The 15,057-nt window shown below is 32.0% G+C and overlaps 1 protein-coding gene across 1 annotated transcript in view; it reads left to right on the top strand.

Moving 5' to 3' along the window:
* Positions 1–398: 398 nt before the first annotated feature.
* LOC134699220 (rab GTPase-binding effector protein 1-like) overlaps positions 399–15,057 on the top strand; it is a 35,337-nt gene continuing 20,678 nt past the window's right edge. Inside the window, exons 1-9 of the mRNA XM_063560830.1 lie at positions 399–551; positions 2,048–2,185; positions 3,285–3,488; positions 4,558–4,684; positions 9,673–9,790; positions 10,922–11,011; positions 11,623–11,718; positions 12,798–12,933; positions 14,048–14,206. Of these exons, the coding sequence (XP_063416900.1) occupies positions 497–551; positions 2,048–2,185; positions 3,285–3,488; positions 4,558–4,684; positions 9,673–9,790; positions 10,922–11,011; positions 11,623–11,718; positions 12,798–12,933; positions 14,048–14,206 (1,123 nt within the window). The 5' untranslated portion in view covers positions 399–496. The remainder of the gene's footprint in view (positions 552–2,047; positions 2,186–3,284; positions 3,489–4,557; positions 4,685–9,672; positions 9,791–10,921; positions 11,012–11,622; positions 11,719–12,797; positions 12,934–14,047; positions 14,207–15,057) is intronic.

Genomic DNA, 15,057 nt, shown 5'->3' with positions numbered 1-15,057 from the left:
TTGATTATAAAGACTATTCATTAAAATAGCCATGTCGTTTGCATAATTGAACTTGGACTAACTCATTAGTGAAATCAGGGACTTTCTATACTAGTTTTGATACTAGTAGTATACTTTAGTTTACTTAAAAAGTCCCTCAGAAATACAAGGAATCATTGTTTTTATATTGTAAAAATATTTTGATGTCCCCCATTTAAAGTATTAAAAAATGGATTTGCCCCGTTTTATATTAAAAAAAATCAGGCTCCTCTCGTTAATTCCCTCCTGCCCACCCTTCAAGTTACGAATAACCAGTCAGAGTCACCAATACATGTACTAACAGTTCATCTTATACCGGAATTATTGACCGTCATTGACTTACTTTTACAATTTATTGCTAATTTTCCTTCAAAGAAAAGAGCTCGGAAGTAGGTGGCGGAGAAAATTATTAAAAAATCGATCAATAGCAACCAAAGATGGAATATTAGAACATAATTTATGCCCAACTGTGTTTATTATGACAGAGGAATCTGATTTCGGTGCCTTTGAAGCAGCGGAGGGTGATAAAAATGGTAAAGTTAAAGACCAAGTTCAAAGTCTTTCTAGAACGATTTGTTTACATAATTTATTGTCAATATTGAAGTCATAAAACCCTTTAGAAATGATGTGATATTGAAATATGCTGTCAAATTTTACCCATGTTAGATACCATATATACTTTTTATAAGATCTATTTGTTATCTATAGTAACAGTAGTTACAGATCATCTGTTCATATTTCTGTCTCTGACTGTCTGTGTCGAACTTACATTTAGGGCTATAATACTCACAGGTTGTTGAAAACAAAACCACCCAAAACCAACCTTCTAAGAATGCATACAAATGGTAGTACTTCATGATCATAATGATTCAATGGACTTGCTCACCCAGACCATAATTTTAACCATTTTGTTAACAGCTTCAGATATCAGCTAACTACAGTAACTAAAACAGAACATAATAATTTTTTCCCTAAAAGGAATAGTTATCTGTCTGCACAGCTGATCTATAGCTACCTGGCATAGAATTAAATAATTACCTTTATGAATATAGCAGTTTATTGTACATTGTATATCAAACCAAAACCAAAATGGTAAAGACAAAAATCTACTTACGCATAGCAAAAGGGCTACCACCTGCTTTTTGAACAACGTTTTGATAACAACAACATATTTAAATGCTCAACGAATGCCTAGGCAATTGTGTTAAGACTTTCAAGCCTGTCAAAGTGGTAAAAAACTACACATGCTACAGTAATTTGATGGGATTTTATTATCGTGATCAACAAGAAGTTTACACAGTCATTTCAGAATAAGTCAGGCAGTTGTCATTAAGGAAGAAATTGACATGTTATCTGCTTGGGTCAACCTATATTCGGTAATTCCTAATAAATAAACTCAGAAGACATGTAAAAGATTTATGTTATACTCTCATAAAGTATACTTTCCAGAAAAATTAGCAAATTTGAGGTATGGATTTTGAAAAACAAACCAAGTACACAGAAAATTGTGCTACAATGTGAAATTATTAGTTACATGTACTCTATATATGTACATGATGTATGGCCATTTTGATGGCAGGTGCATCAGATGTTTCTTACAGACAAAACCATTCCAAGCTATATATTGATATATTAAACATCAGTCATTCAGTGTATGTTTGCTAACATATAATCATACATGCACATATGGTGATTCATCATCTTTTGTTTAGTTTATCAAATTTTTGATTGATGGTGGAGATGGTCCACATGTTTTTGTTTTGAAAGTAGAACAATACTTTTTTTCAAATTAGGATGCTTCACATTATATTAGCATTAGTTTAAAATCTTTATTACAAAATGTATCTGTACTGCTACTATATCATTTGTCCTTAAAGCTGTCAGCATTGTCTGGAACATTTAACAAGTTAGAAAGTGATGACTTAAAATAGCTTCTTTGGGACATTTGGAAATTTTCTGATATTATGAATTTATGCTTTTATTAATTTAGTGTGCATCAGTTCTATTTTCTTCTTATTATTTATTTCAGATGAAATTGAAAATTTGAAAACGAAAATTAAAGAGTTTGAAGAGAGGGAACTAAAGTATAAAGAAGAAAAAGAACTTCAAGAAAAGGAATTTGGATCAAAAAGAGCCAAATTTAAGGAAATATTCTTACAAAAAGAAGGTAGTACATGTACTAAAAAACACTTTTTGAGAACAATGGTATTGAAGTTGTTAGGTATTTTTTGTTTAATATAATGCTTAATTCTTTATTTAAGTAAAGCTGTTAACAAATCTCTTTAGTCATGTAAGTATACAGTTTATCCCTTAGAACGGAAACATACAATTATACATATAAGCCTACAGTTACCTCTTAATTGATAGTTACATTGTAGGTGTATTATGTGTATAACATTGATTTTCTTGTTAACATTTGTTACTACATGTAATTATATGCTGCTCTACAAGATATAAATTTAGTATGTATAATAATCTTGCTGCAAATTAATTTTGGGAATTAGATTTAGGAATTTGAAAGAATTTCAAATAATGAAATAACAACAAGATCAATATCACCTTGGATATATCTTCATAATAAACTACAGATACATGTACCAAAAGTATACCGTAACTAGTAACATGGATTGCTTTACACATCTGAAACTCCAACAAAGAAATTTTATATAAGAGGAATATTTCCAAAAGGGGTCTCGTTTCAGAAATCTATACATGTGTACCATCTGCGGCAGGATGGTGCTAAAACTTGAGGTGGAACACTGAGCAATTGGTAACATATATTTTATATCTACCTGACCGATCACTTGCACGCTTTATTACAATGATAATGAGCGGAAAATTGTATCCTATCTACTTATATGAGAATACTTCAAGGTTTCTGGGTTATTTTTTTTAAAATTGGTAATTTGAGAGGACTCATTGAGTATAACTCAATGAAACAGAAACTTCAAATGAAAAATTAAGTTGGCATTCACATTAATAAAATTAACGGTACCAATTTTCTTGCACCAGATGCGCATTTCTACAATACATGTCTCTTCAGTGATGCTCGTGGCCAAAATATTTGAAATCCAAAGCTTATATAAAAGATGAAGAGCTATAATCCAAAAGGTCAAAAAAGTTTAGCCAAATCCGTGAAAGGAATTAGAGCTTTGCATGAGGGAGATACATTCCTTAATTAATCCTTATTATCATAATACTTATTCTGTGATTAAATATTTTTAATGAAGCAATTATTCATGTAAAATTTATGTTGTAAATTTCAGAGGAATATAAGACAGAAAGAGATGCCCATTTGGAGACGCAAAAGAAAGCAGACATTCTAGCGAAGGAATTAAATGACGTGAGAACTGAATTAGAGGATATTAAAGCAGCAGTGTCCTTCTCTGAATCAAATAAAGAAGACGCCATCTTGGAAATACGTAGACAGTGTAATCAGGAAGTAGACACACTTCAGGGGTTACTTAAGGGTAAATTTGTGTATTAAAGACAATATTTATTTATAGAAGAATCTCTGAATGAAAAAAAATATATTGTTACACATTAAATCTTAATTGGCACCTGCATGACCTGAAAAGCTTTCAAGATTATTGTTTTTACTATAGAGTTCAAAGACGTAATGTCTATTCTAAGAGGTAAAAATTGCATCTGTTATTGAATTTGCCTGCAAGTGCCTTGTGTTTTAATAGTATGATAAGAGCCTTTTTGCAGATATTAAAACTAAATTGTTTTCAGATTAGTCTCGTTTGAATATAAGGTAATATTGATAAAGCGAAATGGCTTAATAATAAAGTGATGTAAAACACCATCAATCAGAATAATGACCCTAATTTGCAATCACCCTTAGTACCACCTTATGTATTCTTATTTTCTGCTAGAGTATTTTAAAATTAACAAAAAATTAATAGATTTACTTACAAAAAAATGTATGCTTAAAGCCATATGTATTCCAGTATAAAAGTATTTATCAGCAATTTGTACATTTTCCTTTTAATCTCACTGCCTTGTATTTTTTAAATCATAGAAAAGACTTAATATTCCAAAAAATATTAGGCAATGACAATTTGACAAAAAAATATGACGTTATGTTTAAGTGCGTGCTCATGTCCATACATGGCAATTTATCAATTAAATGCATGCAACGTCATTCATACAACCAAACAAATATCCCAAAGTTTTGTATGCATAAAAGTTGTTTTACTTACAAAGTTACTATAATTTCATTCTACTACATACTCTCAGCCTACAAAAACTACAGCTATGACAAATTGCAAATAGAAATAATAATGACATTTTAATTTTTGATGCAAATGTACTGACTTCATCAGCTTGAACATCAGCTGCCCTAACAGGCTCGCTTGGTATTCTGGCTGATAAAGTCAGTATTAAAAAAACCATTTGATATCCAGGTGCAGGAATTTTTTTCGCTACATTGAAGACCTGTTGGTGACCTTCTACTGTTATTTTTTCTATGGTCGGGTTGTTGTCTCTTTGACACATTCCCCATTTCCATTCTCAATTTTATATATATTTTGATAGAAGTAGCAGAAGAAGCATCTACATCTACAGCAGCACAATATGAAAATGAAAGAACAAAACTACAAGAACTGAACGAGAAGTATGAGGATGAAGTGAGAGATCTACGAAGTAAACTCAGTCAGGAAAGGTAACTGGAATGGAAGTTGTAGAATTAAGACAATTTCTTGTTTCTCCCAACAACAAAACAATTGATCAAGTTTGAGATAAGGTTTCACTGACTTGAAATTTATCTGTGTAAATAGTCCAGCAGATAGGTGCAATATATGAAGGAATTGTGCACTTCGTGTTAAAAGCACCAAATTTTGCTCAAACATACTTCTATCTATTCTCTTCAATTTAAGATATGGAGGCAATCTGGAAATAAAGTTTACTTCCGGTAAAATCTAAAATGGCGGATGCATGTTTAAATTTCAACTTTTCTTAATTCTCTTTCAAATGTTTTAGTTTAAACTAAAGGAACTGATGTGTATATTCATCTAAATCACATAAGATGGTTTTCATTGTTGTTAAAGCAGCAATTTGGTGACGTTTGGTGAACTTCCGGTCGAAAAGAGGGACGAAAGATACCAAAGGGACAGTCAAACTCATAAATCTAAAACAAACTGACAACGCCATTAATGTCATGTTAAATTCAAGAAAAATGTCGTCTTTTAATTTGCAAAATGTGAGAAGAAGGGTGTAATAGAATCAGTAAAATTGAGAAAGGAAATGGTGAATGTGTCAAAGCGACAACCACCCGACCATAGAGCAGACAACAACCGAAGGCAGCCAATGGGTCTTCAATGTAGCGAGAATTCCAGCGCCCGTAGGTGTCCTTCAGCGGGCCCCTAAAATATGCATACAGTGATAATGGACGTTATACTAAACTCCGAATTATACAAAAGAAACTAAAATTAAAAATCATACAAGACTAACAAAGGCCAAAGGCTCCTGACTTGGGACAGGCGCAAAAATGGCAGCGGGGTTAAACATGTATTTATTTCTTTGGAGACTATCAAAATTTAATTGATATGGTGAACACTATTATTTCAATATTATATTTGAATGAAGAGAGACATACACTTCGATAAATCAATAGTCTAAATAACAATTCAAAGATGAGCTCTTAAAGATTTAAACTTATTAAGACATCAGATGATCGAAGACCGGATAGTTCTTACTTAAATGTTGAAGAGGTTGACTGGACTTAAGTTCATTCAAATGTTTTCGAGTATAACGTGACATCCATTTACAGTGAATTAGTACACAATTTTGTATAGGGACCAGCTGAGGACCACATCCCGTTGCAGGAATTTCGTGCTTCATATAACATCCATTGGTTGCATTCGGCTATTGTGTGCGCTGTGGTTAGTTTGTTGTCTCTTTGATTTATTCCACATTTCCATTCTTATTGTCAAATGTATAATTTGTCAAAATATGACAGACGAATAGTGTATCAATATTGGTGCCAGATATGCTACGTTGGAAGGAAATCTCGTTAAATGCATAGAACTTCCATGTTGACCGTCTCCGACATAATATGATTGCAGGGGTCTTTCACGTACTACGTACAACAACAATGGCACATAGCATCAGACCAGCCATCTAAACACAGAGCTAAAGAGAGCTAAAATAAGACATGAAAAGGATACAGATGATATATAAAAAAAGGCAATCGGAGCTGGAAACTCACCCGCACCAACTTACCATGAAAAATAGCAATGGAAGAATGTGTATGGTACTTTTGTTGTTCGTATAAACCAGATGAAAACTTCCACGAAGAAACAACAAGTAATGTTGATATCCATGTTTGCCAATGCAATGTTTACAAAAGCTTCAGTTCACAGAATTATTAGAGAATCTTAGTGCTGGGGACCTCATTGCACAATAAACGAAATATAATGTCCAATGTATTGCTTATCTTTATCAGCAGGCATCAAAAGCCTCTAGTGAAGATGAGACTAAATAAGGAAGAGACGTACGAATAAGCCATTGAATCGCATTAGCTGACATAATCAGCTACATTGAAGAATCCATATCCGAAGAAGATTGAGCACCAGTATTCAAGTTGTCAGGTTTATTTTCTTAGCGAATAAGGAATCTAGATGTTGACATTGAAGACAGAGTTCATGGATCAAGACAAAAGAATAGACTTCTTACATTTTACAATTATGGGTTTTTTGCCTGTGAGAGAGCTGTCACATGTTGACTTGGATGGAGATTCGTCTCAATGGCACTCATACAACAGCTTCTTATATATAATGCTTGCCTATTTACCTGATATTTAGGAAATAAAAACAAGTAAAAGAGAATTAACTTGCTTTCAAAGATGATAAAGAACCCTCTTTTCAGAAAGCAGGTGATGATGACTATGACTCAAAGTAAATGCAGATTTATTAAGTATTAACAATAATTTGCAGCAACATGTTTATTGTTACATTTGGGTTTGTAAGTCGTTTTTCAGTGAACTGTGAGAAGAATTCTGTTCCAAGATCTCTCGTACCTCTTGTTAGTATGTTGTTGTATGGACAAGATATATCAACCGACTCTTATTCGCAGTAAACATTAACGTTTGCTTAAATGTTAATATTCAACAGCTACAAACAAATCCTTAACTCTCCAAAGATCCTTCATCATGCATCTAAAGAAACCCCTAACATATGCACCTAGGAATAATGGTTCACTGTCTGACAGAACACACGAAATAAACATGTTGTTAAGTCAGATGGAGGCACTGTTAACAGAAAACCCATTAGCCCTGCGAAGATGGATAGTAGCTTGACAAGAAATGGCAAGACTTGCTAAAGAGTTTGAGAAGAGGGGCGAAATATACCACAGGGACAGTCATATATCGATTTGTATATGAAGAAGACACAACGGATCATGAGCAGAAACTAAGAGCTCAAATGTCGTTTATCCATGATGTAGCTTCTGTAGTAGAAGAGATAGGAAATCATTTTCTTGAAGACAGCAGTGTACTGCTTGTTTTGTTTACCAATTTAAGATATAGCTCCCTCAACAGTTGTTGATACTATTCGTCGTTCGTTGAATAGAAATAGTTGGACAGTACCAGTAAGAAAAGTTTATCTAAGAGAAAACTTGACCGAGCTCTTTAAACAGGAAAATCACATCTTTCTACCATAATTCAGTTTGGTTGATTTACTTTAATAAGAAGTCTTTAGACGCTGTTAAACCAGGTTTAATCCACCATTTTCTACATTTGAAAATACCTGTACCAAGTCAAGAATATGACAGTGTTATCCATTCGTTTTTGATGTTTTTTGTCATTTGATTTTGCCATGTTATTAGGGACTCTCCGATTTGATTTTCCTCTGATTTCAGTATTTTTTTTATTTTACTTTTTAGAACCATTGAAAATCTGTAACTATTGTAGACTATTTAAAGATTGACGGCACAAAGAGACGTTGTCAAACGCAAACATGCTAACCACAAAACTGATAGAGCTCCTCACGTGTAGATAAAAACCCAACAGAGCTCATTCATTTTCTGTCAAATAAACTGATGGATGAACACATTTTCGGGAAGAGAATCATTGATACAGTTGATTCCGATGCATTAGTACTTGTTGTGTCCTGACTTCATGCAACAAATGCAGCTGATATTTATGGGTTGCTTTAGGACTGGAAAACACTTCGGACACCTTTCAATTCATGAGCTTGCTAACTTTTTAGGACAAGAAAAAACATATGCATTGCCTGTTTTCCTTGCATTCACTGGATTCGACACTGTGGTATCGATCGCTGGTTAAGGTGAAAAAAAGAGCATGAGATACATGGATGGTATTGAATGGTGTCACAAGAGCAATGCATTCACCGTTATGAGAGACCAGGGTTGCGTCCAATATCGTAGCAGCTACGTTGTGCTACGTAGATGTTTTGCTACTGAATGAATGCTAGTCTAGCTGCTATCGATATCTATGTAGCAGCTAGGCTAGCTACACGTTCAATAGTCATTAATCTACGTAGCCCTATGTAACCGCTGCGATATTGGATGCAACCCAGGTGAGTACTTTGAATGTCGACACCGCTTTTACGAAATTAATCGAAAGATTCGTTATGCTGATGTATATTCGAACAATATCAGAGAACGTCAATGATGTTCAAGCATATTTTTGACAACATTGCTTTTTTTTTATTAAACATATTTATTTTGTCGAAAAATTACGTTTTCTTGTGATATTTTCTACCGGAAATGACGAATTTCGGAATAAAATACACTGAGGGGTTCAAAGAAATGATACATTATGTCAAACCATGAATATATAATAATATTATAGTCTTTACACCAAACGTAGGCACCAGATGTTCGATTTGAATAACCATTAATCAGTTATCAAATGCATGTCCGCCATTTTGATGATAAAACCGGAAGTGGATAAAATCAAGCTTGCCTCCATATCTAATTTTGTTTAGAAAGGTCCAAACTATGTTTCTACCAAATTTTATGCTTTTAACACAAAGTGCACAATTATTCACCTATCTGCTGGACTAAAACACCTATTTTATTCTCATCTAAGCTATATACTTAAAATCAATTTTCAATATAGACTTATCATTATACTATACAAAAATAAGAAGATGTGGTATACTGCCATTGAGACAACTTTCTAACACCTTTAAGTCACCATGTCATTTTAACAATGAACAAATCAAAAACCACATAGTCAGCTATGTACTATATACATGTATTATCTATATGAAGGTGTTATACCATAGTATTTTTGAGATAATTGTCGGACATGTTTAAATAAAAAGAAAAGCAGACAGCTATCATGCTTGTTTCGTCTGCCATGCAGATTTATTGAGATGTGTCCTACTGTGGATTCATTATTATTCATTGGTTACCAAGTTTGAGGACTTGGGTAGTCTATTTTGAAGTTTAATATTTAATATGCTTACATGGAAACTCGTAAATACATCTAAATCAAATATCTATGAAACAATAATTTTTTCATTAATCAATGAAAATTTATACTCATGAAATTCACAGTAGTAGGCAGAAAAACACAATTAGTTAATTTATAAATCAGACAACTCACACAGAACATTTCAGAAACATTTTGTATTGTGCTATATATAATTGAAACTAAATAGGAATAGGAATGCTTTATTTCAGAGAAGGGTTTCTAACTTCAGTTGCTAAGCAGTTAAAACAGATAGCTCCAGGTTCTCTGGGACAACAGTCATCTAATCTGTCGATGGAGGAAGAGAATTTAGAGGCCAGTATGAAAAAGGTAAAAAACAGAATCTTCAGAAAGTGACTACAGTTATTCTGTGTCAAATATTTAATTCCAATTCATATTCATTTTTGCCTCAACTGTTCAGGGTTGGACCTCTGTGGTCGTATCCAGGTGCGCTCTGCGAAGCAAATTATTATCATCATATCTGCATATAGTTTATTTTATTATATCTACATATACAGGTATACATTTATATATAAAAAGGTATGGGAAGGTCATTGATTTATTTCTAGGTATTTATGAACTATGGAAACTGACTTTAAAAGTTAACATATTTATATCCAAGCTTTGACCTATAATGGTTTACTTTTACAAATAGTGACTTGGATGGAGAATTGTCTCTGACATTGGAACTCATACCATATCTTCTTATTTGTCTCCTTTTTTTGGGCTGTTTGTAATTTGATACTGTTGCTTTCATTCATCTCTTCATTCACCAGACAACAATTTGTTTCTACAACTCCTCATAAACCAATAAATTGATTTCAACAAACTCCCTAAATAACTGGAAATGCCAATGTTCACCATATAAGTTTTTTATGCCCAACCTAAGATAGTAGAGGGGCATTATGTTTTCTGGTCTGTGCCCTGTTAGTCAGTTCGTTCGTCCGTCCGTCTGTGCGTCCATTCGTCCCACTTCAGGTCAAAGTTTTTGGTCAAGGTAGTTTTTGATGAAGTTGAAGTCCAATCCACTCGAAACTTAGTACACATGTTACCCATGATACGATCTTTCTAATTTTGATGCCAAATTATAGTTTCACCCCAATTCATGGTCCACTGAACATAGAAAATGAAAGTGCGAAGTTCAGGTTAAAGTTTTTGGTCAAGGTAGTTTTTGATGAAGTTAAAGTCACATTTACTTGAAACTTTGTACACATTTCCCTATGACATGATCTTTCTAATTTAAATTCCAAATTAAAGTTTTGACCCCAATATCACGGTCCACTAAATATGGGAAATTATAGTGTGAGTGGGGCATCTGTGTACTATGCCTATGGACACATTCTTGTTTTCTTTGATTTTCATGTAATTAAAATGTATATATGTTAAGAAAAACAAGAGCATGATATTTTTTCTTCATATGAATATTTGTACATCTAATATAGTGATCTTCTTTCATTTCAGGCCCAAGCTGATGCAGAAATACTGAAATCAGTTGTTTTACCTTTAGAAGAAGAGATTAAAGGGTTGAAATTCAAGCTTGCTACATATGAGGTACATGTAATAAATTTTGCTTAAAATAATATAAAATTGGCTTTCACAGTACTTAAGCATGTGTCAATATTTACTATGTATAAAATATATAAAAAATATTATCATATGCAGATCTAGAAATGGAGGTTAATTGATTTACATTTTGTTTGAATTCCAAAATGTCAATAAGTGAAAAAAAATCATCCATAACTAAACTTTTTCTGTTTCAAATATCAAAATTTGACAAGTTCTGTTTATTTATTTTTTATCTTACATTCAATGCTGCAAACAGTCACTGTGAATTAATTATTATTCAGGGGATACCAATTTTTGTTGTTTTTTTGGGTACATGTGAACCACAAATTCAAATGTTCGACGAATGCTAAATTTCAATAGGCTATGAATACAGAGATTGACAAAACCTTGAAATCAAATATCCAGGAATGTGCAAGTTTTCACCAGTCCACGTAAATTGAAACCCACTATAATAAATGAATCCACAGTTATTTGATCTGAAATATACTATAGCTACTAGAAATAATTTGTTTTTATAAAATAATGTATTTTCATCTTTTATTGTGTATGAATTTTATATTATTTATTCTATTTTAATAATGTTTTATGTTCTGTAGAGAAATCCTGATGACATAGGTACACCTCCAATGAAACATGCCACTCCAGAAACACAGTCTTTGTCAGATCTGGATGCTAAAGATCCAGAAGATAGGGTAAGATCAATGTCAAAACACATAAAATAAATCAACCATCGATAAGAGAAAAAGAGAACTCAATTATTTTGTGTTAATTATTTTCTTAGTTATCTCTTTTTAATTGTTTTGTATTTTGATATGTTAGAATCTTTTAAAGTTGAATATACATGTAGGTCTTGCTCATTATTTAAGGCTTTATTGCAACTCATAACTGTTTATGTCTCGTTATTTGAAATCTGGTGGATAATTGTCACATTGGCAACCATCTACCACAGCTACATATTTTACATGTTAAACATTAAGGGACATCTGTACATCTTTTCTTCACTACTGCAAATAGTCATGAATGATTATGATTTATATATATGTACTGCTTTCAGTAAAGTTTCATGGCATTACAACCAATTCCAGATGAGAAATCTGTTAAGCAATATGTTTTCTCATATGGGAACTATTTGGTCATGCAATTTTAGATGATAAAGGACTACAATTAATTGATCGTTTTTATTTTAGTATTGTGGGGTTTTTGACATCAGAACCACTTTATTAAGCAATATTGTCTTCCTTAAGGTGGTACCTTACACTTTAACTAAAATAAATTTGGCTTGTTTAATTTTCAAAAAATTTTGACAAAGTATTAACTTTGACCCTTTGACAAAAATATAAAAATTTCAAAAAGTTTGAACCCACCGTTTTATCAGAAAAATTACACTGGTTATTTAGAAGTTTGACAAACACTTATTTTGACCGTTGAGAAGCTTAATATTCCTTTTACGACACAACATAATTAAAACGTTTAGCTGGTTTTACAGAGTTATCTCCCTGTAATGTTAGGTATCACCTTAATGCTTGAAACAAAGGTGATGTTCCTGTCATCAAGCTGAACAATCTAAATAGGTTTTATTTTTGTTTTCAATTTTTTTAAAAGTAACCACAGGAGAAGATATTTCATGTGGGATGCATATTAAATTTTTGTACCTGTAATGAAATAATTTCATTTTATTATGCCAGAAGTAAGAACTCATATTGCATGTTAATAGGATTTATTAATGGAAGTTTGTCTTTATTGATAATTTAAATAATCAATTCCATTACAGATTCAAGAATTACTTCATTATTTAAGAGTAGAAAAGTCCTCAAGGAAAGATTTAGAAATGTATGTGGCTGTTTTAACAACACAGAAAAACATCTTTGAAGAAGAATGTGATAAGACTAAGAAAGATTTAGAAGAAGGTAATAATGTGATTCATTTATTTTTAAAGTATCAATTTTTGTGGATTGAGGAATTTGCAGATATTTGATTTTGTTGTTTTGTCAATCACTGCACACACAGTCAATAGAAATTTTGAATTTGTTGAAAATTTGAATTTGTTATTCCCCTGTTCCCACAAAATTAACGAAAACTGGTACCGAACAAATTATAATCAATCCACAGTATTGGAGAAGGTCATATAGGTGGGAGTGGTATGTGCATGGACAAACAAAAAATGAATGACTATTACATGAAAAATGAAAAAGAAAATGCTTACGTGTTGTGTTTTTACCTATTTGCACAAAAAACTGAATAATTAGCTTCAAGCAAAGAAAACGTGCAAATATGGGCAAGAAAACATGACCCACCGCAATATACTTGAAAAAAAATTCAATAGACTTTGTGTAACAATAACCCACAAGGAGAGGTGATAGGACCTTTATCTGGACTCCAGGATCAGGTGTTTTAAAGAGCGGGATTTCTAGTTTGACCCTTTCAGGATCAGGGAGTTCTTTTTTTCGAAAATCGAGATCCTCAGGATTTCGTATTTTTATGCCCGGGATTTCGTGTTTTTAAACCTGGGATTTTGAGATTAGGACCCCTCCTACCCCCTCCACAAGCCTCTGATCTATCACAAGAAAAAAACGGATTGTTATGTCAGTTAATGAGTAATGAATGTGACATGATGATAATATCTTTTTTGTAATCAAATGTTCAATGGCACTTCCATGAATGGACATTGAAGAACCGTAAAAGAAACACATATTCAACCTGACAGAATAAAAGCATGTTGTTACATTTAGAACTCCTTGGTAGTTCATTCAAGGAAATTTTGATGTTTTCCTTTTGCCCAATTATTGGAAAAATCTAACGCTATGCTCTTATTCAATAAATACAGACTAGCTAGCAGAAGATTTTTCATAAAGTGATAATTTAAAGAAACACATGTGTTTTATGAGTCCATATTTCTTACTTAAGTCTTATTCCAAAGTATAAAAGAGTTTAAAAATAAAAATTAAAAACAGAAAAAAAAAGGATGTTGATGACATTTCTATGTCAGGTATTGAATAATAATAAAGTCTGTTTATATTTTAGTTTGTCGTATTTTAAATGAAGAGAAACGAGAACATGAACAGTTACAACAGACTTGGCAGATGGCCAATGATCAGTTTTTAGAATCACAGACATTAATGATGATGGATTTACGGAGAATGGAAAGTGTTCTGTCAGCAGAACAACAAAGACAAATAGCAGGTTAGAGGTCATATATAGGTCAAGGATATTGTACAGCTTACATATTCAGATGAATAAAGAAAATTTAGATTGTTTAAAAATGACAAATGAAGGATAAAACCATTCAGCAAATAAACCCAAGTTTTCAAAATTTTGTGGTATTATATGATTATTTTTTAAAAAATCATATGCAAACGTATAGCCTCTTTTCTGATATAAGCTTGTCTTTCCTACAAACTCCTAAATCTAATTCATAATTAATTACCAATAAAGAGTTAAATTAATGTTATCTTACTTTTGATTAGATGTATTTGTTGTTATCATACAATGAATACACATTTGATAGAAAAAAAATACAGAAACATTTCTACATCTTTTTTTAGGAATGCAAATTCTCATTGTTGACAATTAAAAAAGTGAAAAATAGATATTAGAGAAATTTCAGAAAGCATGCATTGTTCAGATATATGTAATAACAGCCTGGTTTAAAAACTAACTGAATGAATTGTTTTATTGTGTGTGTTTTGTAATAATATCTGTCTCGATATCAACTTTACAAAATTAAGTTTACAAAAAACAAAAACATGTATGTGCCTAATTTTGTTGCAATTTATTTGTGAACACATGGATATTTTTGTTGACAAAATTTTGAGGTTTGTCATTTTTATACTACTGCAAAATTATTTTGTTTAGATTTATTTAAGTTACTTTTAAATGTGAAATGTAAAGAACAAGAAAATAACAGTTATATGTTATGATAACATAGCAATTAGTTTTTATGGCTAGCTTGCTTCGTTTAAACCTTTCAAATTGATGATCATTTAAATTCAAAATTGCCACCATTTTTTGTGATTTCAGATGTAAAACCAAAA

The sequence above is a fragment of the Mytilus trossulus genome, unplaced genomic scaffold (assembly GCF_036588685.1).
Source record: "Mytilus trossulus isolate FHL-02 unplaced genomic scaffold, PNRI_Mtr1.1.1.hap1 h1tg000050l__unscaffolded, whole genome shotgun sequence".
NCBI lineage: Eukaryota > Metazoa > Mollusca > Bivalvia > Mytilida > Mytilidae > Mytilus > Mytilus trossulus.
This window is presented reverse-complemented; position numbering and strand designations above follow the sequence as displayed.